This window comes from Sinohyriopsis cumingii, chromosome 5 (assembly GCF_028554795.1).
Source record: "Sinohyriopsis cumingii isolate HCF-2022 chromosome 5, ASM2855479v2, whole genome shotgun sequence".
Classification (NCBI taxonomy): Eukaryota; Metazoa; Mollusca; class Bivalvia; order Unionida; family Unionidae; genus Sinohyriopsis; species Sinohyriopsis cumingii.
Window position 1 is genome coordinate 27,439,621 of NC_142965.1, and position 17,707 is coordinate 27,457,327.

The following is a 17,707-nucleotide window of genomic DNA, read 5'->3' on the forward strand; positions in this document are numbered from 1 at the left end:
ATATATAGGCCAAGAAAACCCTTATACATTCAGCATATATAGACCAAAAAACCCCTTTATAGTCATTATTTAAACAGCTAGAAAACCCCTTATACATTCAGCATATATAGACCAAGTAAACCCCTTACACATTCAGCATATATAGACCAAGTAAACACCTTATACATACAGCATATATAGACCAAGAAAACCCCTCATACATACAGCATATATAGACCAAGAAACCCCTTATACATTCAGCATATAAAGACCAAGAAACACCTCATACATTCAGCATATATAGACCAAGAAACCCCTTATACATTCAGCATATAAAGACCAAGAAACACCTTATACATTCAGCATATATAGACCAAGAAAACCCTTTATACTTTCAGCATATATAGACCAAGAAACCACTTTATAGTCATTATTTAAACAGCTAGAAAACCCCTTATACATTCAGCATATATAGACCAAGTAAACCCCTTACACATTCAGCATATATAGACCAAGAAAACCCCTTATACATTCAGTATATATACACCAAGTAAACTCCTTATACATTCAGCATATATAGACCAAGAAATACCCCTTATACATTCAGTATATATAGACCAAGTAAACACCTTATACATTCAGCATATATAGACCAAGAAATACCCCTTATACATTCAGCATATATAGACCAAGAAATACCCCTTATACATTCAGCATATATAGACCAAGAAAACCCCTTATACATTCAGCATATATAGACCAAGAAATACCCCTTATACATTCAGTATATATAGACCAAGTAAACACCTTATACATTCAGTATATATACACCAAGAAAACCCCTTATACATTCAGCATATATAGACCAAGAAAACCCCTTATACATTCAGCATATATAGACCAAGAAATACCCCTTATACATTCAGTATATATAGACCAAGTAAACCCCTTATACATTCAGCATATAAAGACCAAGAAACACCTTATACATTCAGCATATATAGACCTAGAAATCCCCTTATACATTCAGCATATATAGACCAAGAAATACCCCTTATACAATCAGCATATATAGACCAAGAAACCCTTTATACTTTCAGCATATATAGACCAAGAAATACCCCTTATACATTCAGCATATATAGACCAAGAAATCCCCTTATACATTCAGCATATATAGACCAAGAAATACCCTTTATACTTTCAGCATATATAGCCAAAAAAAATCAAATACTTTATACATTCAGCATATATAGACCAAGCAACCCTTTTATAGTCATTATTTAAACAGCTAGAAAACCCCTTATACATTCAGCATATATAGACCAAAAAAATCCCTAACAGATTCAACTAGACTCCGTAGGGCAAACTTAAGATTATAACAGCGTTTAACTTCTGAAATAATCTTCTTTTGAACAGTTTTTGATGACGGTCCTAAATAACAGCTGCGAAAGCACAATATAAATCTCTAAAAATCCATAGAACAAATCTCCAGCGAATTGCAGCTCTCCTAGTTTAGGAAACCAGCAGAAGGACGTGACATTTAAAGCCTGTCTCTGAGAAACATCCTAATTCGGAATATCGATTTTTTTGATAACTGTCAGGACTAAGGATATCTAGGTCATTGCTCACATGATGTCTGTTGATATTATGTGTAAGACAGAAAACAAATTTGTACACATATTTCTTCTTAGGAATGGATATTTATTACTTCTCACAAATATCAGTATGGCACACGTATTATGAACGCGGAATCATGTCACCAGAAATTCTTATTTTCCAATCCAGATATAACTTGCAGTCTTGATCGTATATTGATTGTGGCTAACCTCTCGACATCTGTTCTCAATACTGACGCACAAATTAGACACTTTAACGTCATTGATAGTCGTCATTCACTTCGAAATTGTATGTAAATAAATGGCTTTATCTATTCTAAGGATTTTTTCGTTAAAATGGAGAGATATCCGAGTGAGCAAATCATTTAAGCATCTTTGTAATGAAATTAATTAAGTGCCTCTAACTGGGATGAATACAAGTTCTGGTTGACTGGTTTGAATCTAGCCCTACACGGGCTACTAGAGGACAATAGCTATTCACGTTTTTTAATTGTTTGCATACTTTTAAATTTCAGGTTCTTGATATAAATCCCATATAAATTGAAACCACTTTGTTACATATTTTGTTAGCGATTATTGATATCATTTTCTGATCAGGTAGGCTTGTGACTAAAGTTATCGTAATATTGATCCACTGCCCTTAGCCAGCTTCTATTTATACAGAACAAATAGTATCGACCTGCATGTCATGTTTTATGATACATAGTTATATTGTGTATGTAAGGGACTTTGTACCCAAGCGGTCCCCATGCTTCCTGATGTAGGATCGGGTAGTTCACTTGTAACAAAGTATATAGTAAAGAAACCTGCTACAAAGTTTAAGAATTGATTCTAAAATCGTGTTTCATTATTACTAAATAATAGCTTAGATACGTTGACTTTCACAATAATAAAAGTCCAGGAAAAGGTCTTCATTTCTTCCACACGTTGAGGCTGCTACTTTGTTTAAACATGAAAGAAGAAAGTATAACGGAAAAACTATACATGGTGTGTGTGTGTGTGTGTGTGTGTGCTTGACCTTTGTACATGACTGAGAAAGGTCCCCGAGTGGATGAGTGGTCTAAAGCGCTCACAATTACTGATCATTGCCATCTCACATCTGCGTGGTTCGAGTCTCAGGTTCGGCCAATGTGTGTATGTGAGAAAGCTTGCCAGTAGCTTCTCGTGGATCGGTGGTTCTTTTGGGGGGTTTTCTGGGTTCTGCCTCCACTATTTATACTGGCCGCCATGTATAGCCTATCCTGTGCTGAAAAATGGCGTCAAACCCTACAACAACAACAACAACATGAGTGAGACTAGAGATTTTAAATTGGTTGTGTGCTGATATTTTGAGTTGAAAGTAGTTTTTTAATAAAACTTTAGAATGTTCTGGATGTGAATTTCTGATCTTTTTTATTTTGTCTAAGGTTATTTTATCAGGTTGTTAACAAAATTATTTAATTTTTCCTTTTTCATGTTATAGAATTATTTAATGTTGTGTACGTAAGTTTAGGTTTTGATGTTACCAGAAATATTAGTTTAGTACCCTCTTTTGAAGAAAAAAGAACTGGATGAAAATTATTCCTCAATTTGAGATAATTATTGAAAATTTGCAGTGGCCAGATTAGTATGGGACGTTATTATTATAAAGAGTACTTATTGACAAACATCATCAAGTCTTCACTTCACTCTCTGTACAACAAAGTGATGATCTGTCTTTAAGGGCTATGAGTTGGTACCCCAGAAGACCGTACTTGACGCATATTGTCAAAGGTTTAGGAAATGTAAACAAATTTACAAACCTGTATCAAATACCAAGAAAAAAAAGAGCACCTGTTTGAGACTTCGTGCTCAGCCAGGGAGTTTGGTCAATAGCACGATTACATCAGACAGCTTATATTATTTGAAAATTTGAGTCCGTACGGATGTGAAGACTGACGAGAAAAAGGTTGAAACTTCCGATAATGCTGTAACTTCTAGGCATCAAACTTCTGATAAGACTGATCAGAAATCCTTATCTCTTCGTACGTGGATAAGTGCTACAGGTTGAAATATAAGCAAGGAAAGAGCTATAAAAACGCCCCTTTTTCATATATGTCAAGGTCACGGCCATTATTTAAATCAGTACATTGGGTGGTTCAAACAAACATTAGTCTGATTTCTTTTATTATGGAAGACCATGAAAAGTGTTATACATGGTGAACTCCATTCACATTTACTCGATTCTATGACATCATTCTCTTGCAAATACTGAATTTCGTTTTTCAAATGCTTCTGTTTGAGAGGGTTCTTCCTTTACGAATATTACTTCACAGGTGTTAATATGCATATTTCAACTTCATGGTAAACTTTATTTGTTCATATAGGAGCATCTGGTGACAAATGTTTATATTCAAGTAATAGCTGCTTTAGTTCATTCTTTTCTTGTTCATTAAATGAAAAGTTTCTGGTCCAAATTATTTCCTAATTTCTTATTTCCGAGGATTTGTCACTCCATAGTCACTACAGTCTGATTGCATTTCATTGCTTAAATCCTCATTGTGTAGGACAGGTACAACTAAATTGATTACATGATTAACCTGGTTATCTCTATCAACACACTCCTTTAACATATCTATATAGCAAACATTAACAATACACATTCTGCTCATTGAATAAGAACACATTTACTAAAATTTCAATACATGACCGTGACCTCTTACACATAAGATCATTTGGAATTTGTCTGTCTTGATTATGTTGCTCATTCGTCGATTTGTAGCAATCAGAACTTACGTGTCCTTTCTTCTTGTGGTATGTACAAGTAAGAAGAGATAAGGATTTCTGATCAATCTGATCAGAAACTTGATTCCTATAAGTTTTGCCAGACTGAGATTTGGGAGTGCTCGCATTAGATTGAACAGCTTTTACCAGAAAACCGATGAGTCGATGACTCACTGACAAAATAACCTTTATGAGCTAAATAGTCGTTAGCTCTACATGCAGCATTAGCTAAAGTTTCGACCTTTTCTTCATCAAGTCTTATTTTCACTATGGACGCAGTTTTTGAACTCTTCAACTAATAGGAGTTGTTTGAGGTTAACGTAATCTTGACCAACTTTCTATGCTAAGCACCTCATAACAAACATGGCTCTTTCTCTCTTGGAAATTCGACATGGGTTTGTCCCTAAACGTTTGTCCATAAGCCTCAGGTAGCAACTCATAGCACTAGGATACACTCCTTAAACAGATCATAATCAACACTTTGCTGTACTGACAGATAAGTGTAGATGTCACGAGCTTTGACAGAAAGTACGATTATTCCAAACGCGTAGGCACCAAGCAAGAGCGCTAGAAAACCTTTTTCAATGCAGATTCCTGGAATCATATTGGTGTTGCAACGCTCTTATTCCTCTGGGGTTAAAGCAGGTATTGCACCTAATGCACATTTGACAATCCGCTTAATCATAAGTCATCGCTTTAAAATTGTAGCCCCGTGGATTAGGAGTGGTCCACTTACCACCTTACACTGTATGGTGTCATGTCAAGACCATGAACAATGAAATCAACAAAAGCATTGAAAAGAAATTTTCGGTGCATTGGAAAAATTAACCAGTGTATAAATCAGGATGGACTCTTGACAGATGTAGGTCAGTTGAATTGCATACCTTCCCAAATATACCATTCCGAGGATCAAGTTATATAGCAATACCAAGCGATGATATGCAACGGTCGTTTAATATAAACAAGAAACGTATTACAAAATGACTACCTATGTTTTGAATAGTTGCTCGATTCTGCATTACATGAGTCGTGTCAGGCCAGTTGCCGAAATACAAGTAATACTTGGGTGAGCTCAACTTTGGTGTCATAGAATTTCCTCTACGTGTTACTAAGTTTACCTTGGAAACAATTGCCATTAATGTATTCGCTTTGAAAAATGGCTTTCGTATAATTACATTACAACTTCATGTAGCAAACAAAAATTCTCTTCAGCAAACTGTTGTTGCTAAAACGATAAAAATTGTTCGAAGTCCCGATCTCAATACGCATTGATACATAATCATCCAAGGTTGCTTTACCTACAGAGCAAAATATAAAGGAAAATGTTTCCATTTACACATTGACTGGATTTATTTAACATGCATCAGCTGCTTTACGACAATGTCTTTTACTGTGGTGGAATCAGTGAAAAACCGTAGCGCACGATTAAGAACCCGGTAAGAATGTTTAGAAATTCACCTTGGTGTAACGTAAAATGAAATTTCCGTATGTTTACTTACGCGGACTTTGAATGTTTGAGTGTTCCCGTGAGTTCGAAGGTTCGAACGATGTTCATTCCAAGACAACACAACTTGCTGGTCAAGTTCCATACTCATTTTGTTATTTTGTGGTCAAATTTGATAGAGTAAATGAGACAATGATGTTATGATATTCCTTAAATCGCTTTAGGTTATGGCTAAATGGACCAAACAACGGCTGATTTTTGTCCTCAGGCATGATTATGACTAATGAAAACTTTCGTGAATTTTACACAACTACTCATAACTGGATCTGCAAAACATCTTGTAGCTTAACGGTTAGTAATGTTTATAATCACTGTCGTATCACTGGCTCGAATAGAGGAGCTGCGCACAACGAAAGCAATCGATAGTTACAGTTATCCAATGCAACTGTTATGTGTATCTTTATTTTGGTTAGAGAAAGATGCTTTAACGTCATGCTGGAATATTTGCGAAAGCCGACCTTTTCTGTGAGAGTGAACAAGCGAAACTACAAAGGCTCATCGCGGACCTAGCATTTCAGTCACGCAAACTATTTGATGGCAGACTCGTAGCTGTTCACAGCAAGAAAGCTAATCTCAAGCTGGAAAATCCAACCAATGTCGGTGCGTCCGTGTTGGATTTGTCAAAACTCATGTGTGAGTTTTACTATGATCAATCCAAGCACAGACACAGATTCATTTCTATTGCATATCACTGCTATCAGTGTGTGTGCCGATATTGCATCGGAAATACTTGTAAACGAATTCTGTACGGGTGACTATCCAAACGATCATTCACTGTTTAGCAACACCAGCAAACATATTGTTGGCAAGGTTGAAGATGATTGTGCTGGCAACGCAAACGAAGAATATTTGGGACTGCGTCCTAAAATGAGTTCTATCACGGTTAGATCCGGCAAAATCATTATAAAGGGGAAAAGTGTTAACGGGTTGTTGTTATTAAAGCTCTCAAACATAGCATTTTTGCAGAATGTTTGCGTGAGCGACACGAATTCTCACACACTGAAAATCAGATCCGGTCAGAGAAATACCGTGCATTATGTATCGTTGCACGAAGGTGGATCTTCCCTGACGGAATCACCACTTTATGCTTATGAACGTCACGCAACTTTGATACACTAATGCACTAGTACATTAAAATAGATTTTGGTGGTAGTGCTGTAACCGCTTAAATGACTTGCAATTAATTCCTTTTCGTTTCATTATTTATTGCTTGTATGCCTGATGGAAGTAGTGTTATTGGGTCTGATCCATGTTATAACTCTATGGTCTTAAAATAAATATAAAAGAGCGAAAACCATAAAGTTTTGTAAAATTGAAAATATAATGTTTTCTACAAAGTACAAAAATCTAAAAGTAAAAATAACTGACAGTATTGTGAATGAAATCCTTCGCAGTCCTAAATGTTCTATTAAGTTCAAACGTATGCAGTCATCAAAATGACTTCTTTGGTATTCCGGATGATATTAACTAATGTACTGCCGTACTAATAGTAACGATTGAATCACACTGATTTAATCCCAAAATGTCTTTAAATTCCTTACGGACTGATAATAATAACATAAATGTCTAAATCTGCAGTAAATGTCTCTTATATACAAAAGCATGAGATATTAACCAATCAGCAATTAGGTCGTTCTGACCTTCTACGAACTCGACTCCTGAAATTGAAATCACATGATGTTTACTTGAACACGATTACAATTCATCTCTAGAAATTTATAAATGAAATTAAGCACGGTACAAAAAGGACTTATCTTTAAATTGTGAACTTATGATCGTATAGAAAATTGATATTCAAAGTATTTATTAATGACCCTTACAAACCATGAAAATAATACACATAATATAGATATACATAACATACATCATCAATAGTTCTTGTGTTTAATGATATCCGAATAACCGTTCTGAAGGTGTACAATTACATCTTTCTACAATAGCTAGGTCGTGATGTATGTTTACATGCTCAACAAGAAGAAGCACTTTATTGGTTGTTAACAAAGCAGCAATAGTTCCCAGAAATTCTTTACCTGGATCGTCTTACAATAGCCGTAGCCATATAAGCATTTAAGTGCATCATCGAACTTATCGTATACACGATCATCATCCTGATGAACTCTGTTAAGTGTTATCACATCAAACCATTAACGGGAAATCGACTATGGATCAGGTAGGTTAATTTGCCAAGACACCTGTTTATCCGTCCATGCTCGAACAATTCCATGCATGAATTTTGCTGCGCTTGGTAACCTTAGAACGGCAGTTTCATCTATTCAATAACCGCCCAAATTAAAAAAATCCGCTCAAAAACAACGATTTTCTTTTTTGTTTTGTTTATTAAGCATATTTTATTTGACCTCCAATGAATGAACTGTGTCCATCTCCTAGTGGCCTTCTCGCTTCCGTTGATGGCAATTCAGTTCTCCGAGTTTTCGATTAATTGCATTCAAGTGATGAATGAAATCTGTATTGGCACGTTAACGTGCACAGATGTCGTTTTAGCCTTTATTAGCAATATCATGTCCGTGACATGCAGCAGGGACGCACATATCGGTACATGCCCAGACATTGACTGGTTGTTAGAATAACGTCGTATGTCCAGCTGCTTTAGATGTATCTGGGGATGTACTTTTCAACCCGTTTATTTGCTTCACTGTGTTGCGGATAGCTTCGTTAATGCATAATAACAGACGAATTTTCTAATGCACGTAACCTTCTTCGCTCCATATCTTCACAAGTAACAGAGGTAGCAGCTTCATTCAATTTGGATTTGCAGTACGAGTTCTCATCTTTTATCGCACACCACATGAAGACATGATTGAGTTACACAACAAGTGATATTCAAGATGGCATCACGAAGAACAAAATCTGTTCAAGTAAAATCCAAACATGGTGATATATTTTCAGCTCGCGAGCTGCTTATTGACCCATCCGGTTCTTGGAAAACCAAACTTGTATCGCGGCTGATTTAGAAATGGCTAACGTGGGATCAATTGTACATAATTACGCGTCAGTTGTCGATCAACCGTTATAATGCACCCTGAGAGTTGACGTTAGTACTTTAGTCGTCACAAGGAAATAGAGCGTGTACCGTTGATATCTTTTCCAGAATCGATGAAACTCATACCATTGACGACCCTCATTCAAGTGCGGATAATCTCTTGCGCGATGATGTCTTGCTTGAACAACATTAAAACCCAGCAAAATTCGTTTTTTTTTTAGGCCAATTGAAAACGAAAAGCCGACGTATAGCTGATTCACTGTTTATAAATACATTCGGTTGTACATAATTGCGCGTCAGCTATCGATCATCGATGATATTAGTCGTTTACAGATTTAAAAAATCGTATATTCTTGTCAGATTGATAATGAATTTCCTTTTGGATAAGGTCGGCTAAAAAACACAGTTTTACTTAACCATTGGTAATTGGTAAAAATGCCAAAAAGCCCTGTCTCAACAAGCATTTTAAGGTATTTAATCTCAGTAAAAGCCACGTTGCTGACGTTTAGAAAATTCCGAATCTGCAAGGATAGTGATTGTTTTTCCACTGATTTTATTTTTTTTAATAATTTTAACTACACACTTCTAAACATGCTTCGATAGCTAAACTGTACCTACCTCTAAACATGATTTGACAAATATTATTAAAAGTTAAAAAGAACTTACTTAAATTAGTTTGGTGCAAAAAGAAGATTAAAATGGATTCTAAAACAAACTTTTAGTATAGAACCACGTTCTATGAGATAGTTTTATTTGCTTGTCTGTTTGCGTTATTTTTTTCTAAACATAACGGAATAGGATGAAATTAGCAGTGATAGCCTCGTTTTGATTTTTAGCAGTCAATTTCAGGAACGGCAGCTCGTCCGAAACGCATATTGTAAAAGGAGTCCATTAGGAAGAAAGTTTTAAATCAGTATACATTATGAAGCCATAATTATACTATTTGAAAATACTCAAAATGTATAACAATAGACATCAAAGAATTTGTTTTATTGTGTAACTACAATGATCATAGTCATCAGATAGGCTTATTTCGTATAGTTTAGGGGATTTTTGGTACAGCCAAGGTGTAGGAGTTGAGCGATTAATTTATAAAAATGTTAAAGTAAAGATATATTTTTATTGACACAAAGACTGGAATCCAAGCATTAATGAATTGGATAGATTATGAAACCACAAATAAAGTTAAACTTTAGCCATTTACTTTATCTAGATATTATAGAAATCTCATTGTATCTTAGCTTTTTGTCTAGCTTAGAGTCAATGATCGGAATGTTAGGGTCAATGATCGGAACGTTAGGGTCGATGATCGGAATTTTAGGGTCAGAATGGACAGATAGACAATATCAAACACCAAATACCATGACACGAAAGAAAATATGTTTTGTAAAAGTTATGTTGAAACGGAATACCATTTTGTTGGCAAGTGTAAGACTTTCAAATTACTTATACATGTCTTGTTTCAAACACTTCAGGGGAGACGTTTTTTTCTGCTCTGCTTTTTTTTACTCAATATACACATTATTAATATATGTACTTAAGCATAGATAGGTAATCCATGATGCAAGATTTATATTCTTAACCATAACTGTGCCGATTTTGTTGTTACAGCGCGAACTCTCCATCTCCCTATTTCCTCTTTATCTTTCACTTGATGACGCGGTTTCCACTGTTGTTTCCGTGAAGTTTAAAGGTGTTTTCTTTTTCTATAGCACATTACAAATCAGTTTTCATCAGATTCACACATATACACTTAGAGCGCTTTGCCTGTCTAATTTCAAATAAAGAGGTTTGGAAGTCTGGTTTGGAATAAAAACGAAGACAGAAAAGATTTCCTAGTCTCCATTCATATTTTCAAATGTTTGTATAGTACTATTACTACAGACTTAAGAAAACAATTCAGGAGATTCCTTTTAGCCAATAAACCTTCTTGATTTTTTCACTGTTTTAAACGTTCAAGTATTTGTTGCATGTATTCCAGGACTTCGAACGATATGAGTTCGCGAATGTTACAAGTAAATCAAAGCATACAGTAATAAGACTCACTTGCTAAACAAGCGCATACACTACACCAAACATTAGAATGCCATCCGAAGAAACAAGAATCACAACTTATATTCAATGGAGTAATTGTAATTCCATATTCGACAAGCATGAGCAATTACGGAACATATATACAATGATAGCAAGATACCTTATGGAGTTCAGTGTCATTACAAAATGCATTTCGCATGCTCGTAATATTATATTTTAAACCCAGTATGAAAATTATACTTCATCCCCATGTATGTTTCATAGACCTAGTATAAAGAAAGTTGTATATGCACTGTTAACTTTCCTTTTATGTAGAACCTAATTAATCAAAACTTACCTTCTTTGACCAGATTACAGGTTCGAAATAACTTGTGCGTTGTTTAGTGTTTCTGAAACGCCCACTTTAACACATTGCTGTTTTTACCAAGCAGAAGTGGGAGCAAAGCTCTTTTCCCAAGGACACTCCTTGGCATGACCATGTTGTTTAACACTGCATCTGCTGATCGGTGAGGCTTCCTATGAATATTGACCTTTAAGGGCTTTTATTTTGATTTTGAATACTGAAACCTTTCCAGTTCACGTTTATCGTTAACTTGCAAAGTAAAGCAATGTGTAGAATTTGTTACAAAGTAAAGCAATGTGCAGAATTTGTTACGAAGTAAAGCAATGTACAGAATTGTTACAAAGTAAAGCAATGTGCATAAATTGTTACGAACTAAAGCAATGTGTAGAATTTGTTAAAAAGTAAAGCAATGTGTAGAATTTGTTACGAAGTAAAGCAATGTGCAGAATTTGTCACAAAGTAAAGCAATGTTTAGAATTTTGTCACAAAATAAAGCAATGTACAGAATTTGTTACAAAGTAAAGCAGTGTACAGAATTTGTTACAAAGTAAAGCAACGTGCAGAATTTGTTACGAACTAAAGCAATGTGTAGAATTTGTTACAAAGTAAAGCAATGTGCAGTATTTATTACGAAGTAAAGCAATGTGTATAACTTGTTACGAAGTAAAGCAATGTTTAGAATTTGTCACAGAGTAAAGCAATGTTTAGAATTTTGTTACAAAGTAAAGCAATGTACAGAATTTGTTACGAAGTAAAGCAATGTGCAGAATTTGTCACAAAATAAAACAATGTTTAGAATTTTGTTACAAAGTAAAGCAATGTACAGAATTTGTTACAAATTAAAGCAATTTACAGAATTTGTTACAAAGTAAAGCAATGTTTGGAAGTTTGTTACAAAATAAAGCAATGTACAGCATTTGTTACAAAGTAAAGCAATGTGCAGAATTTGTTACGAAGTAAAGCACTGTGTAAAATTTGTTACAAAGTAAAGCAATGTGTAGAATTTGTTACGAAGTAAAGTAATGTACAGAATTTGTCACCAAGTAAAGCATTGTTTAGAATTTGTTACAAAGTAAAGCAGTGTACAGAATTTGTTACAAAGTAAAGCAATGTGCAGAATTTGTTACACAGTAAAGCAATGTACAGTCTTTGTTACAAAGTAGAGCAATGTACAGAATTTGTCCAAGGTAAATCAATGTACCGAATTGATTACAAAGTAAAGCAATGTGTAGAAAATGTCACAAAGTGAAGCAATGTGCAGAATTTGTCACGGTGACATAAATTGTTTAATTAACAACATTGACAGGATAATTTTAGAGTCCTTATTCTGCGTATAAAATAAAACTATTTAGCTAAACGTAGTTCTCCGTACAGTTTATACAGAAAAGAACGAAGCTCGACCTGATCATATGGTAACATTTTAAAACAAATATCGCTATTATGCCGTGAAACCATTCCATAATATTCTCTTCTATAGATTTATATTGATTGTATCTTAAAAAATGTAAAAATGATTGAACAATTTTTGAAGTTTTAGAAAGTCAAAAACGAAATAAATTATTCTAGTGGCATGTCATTAAATATTGTATTACCTATTAACAATTACCAGACTTCACTCTAGACAGAGTTAATTACAGGATAGGGTTGCTGCGTTGAATACATGAAGCTATATGGTTGAGGTACATTTCATAATGACCAAAGTTGGAACAAAATTCATGTTTGAAATTAGATGACATAATAATCAAGCGTTCGAGTTAATAAAAAAATAAACAACAACAAACAAAATATTACTTCACCACCACCACCACCATCATAACGACATTACATAAATTGAGTTTTTGTCATTTGTGTTTTTGTTTACTTTTAGTTTGATAGATAAACAAAAGAAAATTCAGCCCCCACTTAGACAAATATGTTATATCTCGATACAAATCAAAACGTTCAAACAGGCCATTTCAGTAAATACAAGTATTTATTTTGTTTCATGGTGAATTTGAAACCCATAATCATAGTTGTGATGAATATTTCAGAAATATTGATAACCACGTAACTTTGATCTGTTACTGTGTGTGTTTGACTTTGTTCGTGATTGATGGTAATGTTTTGCCTACCTGACTATGATATTGTATATAATATTTTAATAAAACAAAATGTTTATGAAAATTTCAGTTCGAGGCTTCACTTATTTACATAGATTGTTCCGGAATCGAACATGTTAACAGTTTGGTGGAAAATATCATAAATTTGTTTTCCAGAAACTCAGTTGTGTCTTAGGTCAAGTGAATTAATATACATATGCTTTGTAAACCTGTTTTAAGTTCAGCATGTGGAATCATTTACGATTGTGTCCATCTATAATTTAAGAAGAATCATTTATTTACCTTATTCATTGGAATTACAAAATGCTAATTTACGTTTTGGAAAGCACTACATTGGGATTATTGTGAATTCATTCAAAGACATTCCGGATTATCTCCATTCTGGTACATCAAGATTATTGGTATATCAGCACATTCACTTTTATTGGAATTCATTTGGATCACTCTGTACTTTTGTAATAGAACATTTAGGTTTATTCGGGATTTACTTCACAATTCTGCATGTACCTTTCGAAGTTTTACTTTGTATTTTAGGGAAATAAATTATTTATTGAATTGTACTTGTTGGTTTTGATTTCATTCTGTTGCATAATTTAGACCTAAGTTCGTAACAAACCTCATATCTTTTACACCATTTGTAAGATATCACACTCCACGTTTCCTTCAGAAAAGTGTACTATGTCAGATGAAGATCTCACAATATAATTAAAAAGGCAACATAAAATGTGTTTATGTTAACGTCAGCTGAATGAAGAACGAGACTGACGAATGGACAACGTAGCTTAAATGTTTTATTGTTTGAAACATTCGTCAATCGTAAAATAACTTGGAATTCCTTTGACAACTGAATTTCGTACTAATATATACATGGACTTCTTGATAATAGTTTATATTAAATACGCATGTATATAATTGACTAAGGATTTAGCCATACTTTCTTTCATCATTACGGTTGTCATTTGCCTTACAGATTTAAAGTAGAAAACACAAGAAGGCAAATTTCGTCATAAGAGTACATAAGAGAGACTGGTTGTATGAATCTTTGGTTAAATATTATACGATATGATTGATATATATATTGATTGGTTCTGTAGATGTTGGTTTTGTTGTTGAAATATTTGGAATCCTTTCTTATTGTCTGAAATATCTTGAACAAGTTACAAGTTTAACTAATGCTATATTTACATAGTCTAACAAAAGAACAGTTAAATGTGCCGGAGGATTTCTGTATAAGAAAAGTCGATATTTTGCACTTATTCCAACCTCCAGTTGCAATGATATAAAAAGTAAGAACTAATAACGTGGCTGTGATTAGTTACTCTTGACGAAGGTATCTTTAATAGCTTGACGATGAAGAAAGAACGAGCAACCCAGCCGATTATATACAATATTCTTACCTTGGATTTGGGCATCTACTTGTTTACATCGAAATGAATATTCACCACATAACTTTATTTTCCTTAAAATTAACAAATAAGTACCTTTTTCTGCAGGCGAAGTTGGAAAGGAGATGTATATAGTCAACAGAGGACGGCTCCACGTCGTAGCTGACAATGGAAAGACGGTTCTAGCGACACTTAAACCAGGGAGTTACTTCGGAGAGATCAGCATTCTTAACATGGGTACATCTGGCAATAGGCGGACAGCCTCGGTCCGGTCAGTTGGCTATTCGGATCTATTCCGGTTATCCAAACAAGATCTATGGGATGTACTGAAAGAGTACCCAGCAGCCAGAGTTCGACTTGAAGCCATAGCTGTGAAGCGATTGGAAAAAACAAAGAAATCGCCGATAGAGAAAGGTAAAATAAATTGTTTCGTTTTGGCTACTTTTCGAATAGTTTCTTTGCTGTCATTTCAGTGCATTTTTGGGAATGAACATTTCCATCTTAAGTAGATAAAGAAATATGCATGTAGAGGGGAATTTGAGACCCCAAATGTGGGAGTTTGCTAAATCACACAGTAGCGATGTTTTTGCTATACCTCATGAGCCTATGGAAGATTTGTGGTGTTGGAAGGAGGGCGGATCTACGTGGGCCTTTAGAGGTCATAGTAGCAAAGCAACAGGTGATCACTATAACTAACACAATAATTAGTGACGCGAGGGGTCTATGAGATACCGTCATGGACATCCTGAAGCGTAAGCAGGAAGTCAGCATGGGGTAGGAGTCCTCCAGCGATGGATGCATTACCTCGAGAGGAGGATGAGGACTTCATTAAAATCCCAAAATATCTGGCCATCACTATGTATCTGACTCGCTTAGGAATCACGGATCTTACGAAACAAGATTCAACCAAGAGCCTTACTTTGTACTGTTTGTATGTTCCATCCCTGCTCCCTCCATAGTTGCTCTGCGCGAACGTTTCTTTAACGCTTCTGAAGAAGAATTAATGGAGGCTGTAGATAGTTTCAAAGACACACGTACAAAATGGGCCGGCTCAGGAGTCTCATCAACATTACACTAAGGCTCACATTGCTGGATGAGCACTCATAATTGCTTCTGTTAGGTCGGGCATGCAAGAAGAAGAATAGTCGAAGCAGGTGTAACAAACTCGCTTAGCTTTCTGATGAGATCGGTGCGATCCTCAGACTGACCCTAGGCCATTACCAAATATTGCAACCACTTTCTAGCAGAACACCTGATCTTATTCATAAGGTTCGTATGAAGGTCGTCCTCATGTCATCGAACTCATTCTTGAACAGGAAAGCTTTGTCTAAGATCGAGTTAAGCGGTCTTTCTGAAAGGACCTGAATCTGTTTGCGGGGCTACGGTGTCTGGCATGGATGAATTTTATATCTATCCATATTTATTCTTGCTGTTGCCATCTTTGGAGACTATTTTCTCAATTTGGCTGGTTATATATTATTTTAAAGTGTTGACTGTAGCATCGACATAGTTTCCTCACAGCTTCGTGGTCCCTCATAAGGTCGACCAAACCTGTTAATATTTCTTCTTCCAGGCTTAAATCGCCGGTCGTGGTGTCACTAGCCTTGGACACCCAGTGAACGATTTGCTAGTCAGCATACTACATCGCGGCCATTTTGCCCATCCTTGCAATGGTGGTGTCAGGGTGTTGGTTTCGATTGACGTCCATACATTTTGTTAATTCCTCGTCATTTATGTCAGCTCCCTTTTTTGTGTCTCCGTCATGGCGATTAACGTATCGCTTTATGGCAACATTTTCAGGTCGAGTGGGGTCGGGCACGTTGGCCGGCCTTGCATCATCCTGCGTCCTAGCGAAAGGTCTGTCGCTGTCGCGCAACGAGTTATCGGCCTAGAAGATGAGATTACCCAAGGCCTCTAGCAAGCTGGTCGGGCCAACAGCGCGAAAGTTCGACGTCAGAGGCCTTCAGATGCCGCAGATGGTCGGCAAATCCAACAAGACCGATCGCTTCAGACACGCTTTGCTTTATGTTTCCGCCAGTTCGGCTTTAGGAAAATATGACGCACATGAGTTAATTTCCTTGATTGCAAATTTACGTACAACATACACTTAAGAACGTAGTATAATACTGATTTATTTTTAAATATAAGTGAATCCATCGATAGAGGTGGAAAGGTGCCTGACGGGATTGACCACTGACTAATGACATTCATACCTGGTTCAGATAGCACCCTGAAACATTCAGGGGATACGGCCTAACTTCCGATATGAATACGACCTCAAAGGTCACATAAGGTGAAAAGGTGAACCGGCTTCCGAAGCCGTTTACTCTAGCGACTGGGTGCAATGCATGCTCTTTTCAAAACACGCATCCGGCTTGTTTGTAAACGAACAGCGCTGCATCCACCATATATTCAGTGCATTTAGTATCTCGATGGATGAGTGTTAGCAGAATGGCCTGTCACATTTTCTCTAAACAGGAAGGTTCTAGTAGTGAACGGAAGCGTCAATGGCTTTCCACCATGGTCCTAGAGGTGGTGCAATCATGCGAGTCGAAGTAAAGCAGGCGTTTGGCCCTGCTTTCATCGCCACCCAATGAGTTTCTGCGCTGTGTCGAAGTTAAAGAGGATGGCTTCCTGCCAGTTGCACTGTAGTTCGTTTCGTTCGTAGATGCCCTTGATGTGATGGATAGATAACATATAAAGATATGCTTATTTTTAAGCTTATTCTTTTCTGGCTCTGTGAGATATGTCTTTTGTGGCTTTGAACCTATGCCTCGGCAGTCGATAACGTGCTTATCCAAAAGAGCAAGTCTTGGGAAGAGGTGTAGTCATCGGCAGCAAACGTGCAACGCTAAGATTAAGGATTTCAATCTGATCACATACGTTATTGGAAATTCTAGTCTGTCAAATAGTGGCGTCCCCAGTTACAACAGTAAATGTTGTTACGATTGGTACGGTGATCAACATGGCGGAAAGTATTGCATGTTGGGGTCGTGCCCCT

The 17,707-nt window shown here is 35.9% G+C and overlaps 1 protein-coding gene across 1 annotated transcript in view; it reads left to right on the forward strand.

The window, feature by feature from the left end:
• Positions 1–17,707, forward strand: part of LOC149798839 (uncharacterized) — a 228,720-nt gene that overhangs the window by 191,962 nt on the left and 19,051 nt on the right. Inside the window, exon 4 of the mRNA XM_089957735.1 lies at positions 14,815–15,120. Coding sequence (XP_089813861.1) covers positions 14,815–15,120 — 306 coding nt within the window. The remainder of the gene's footprint in view (positions 1–14,814; positions 15,121–17,707) is intronic.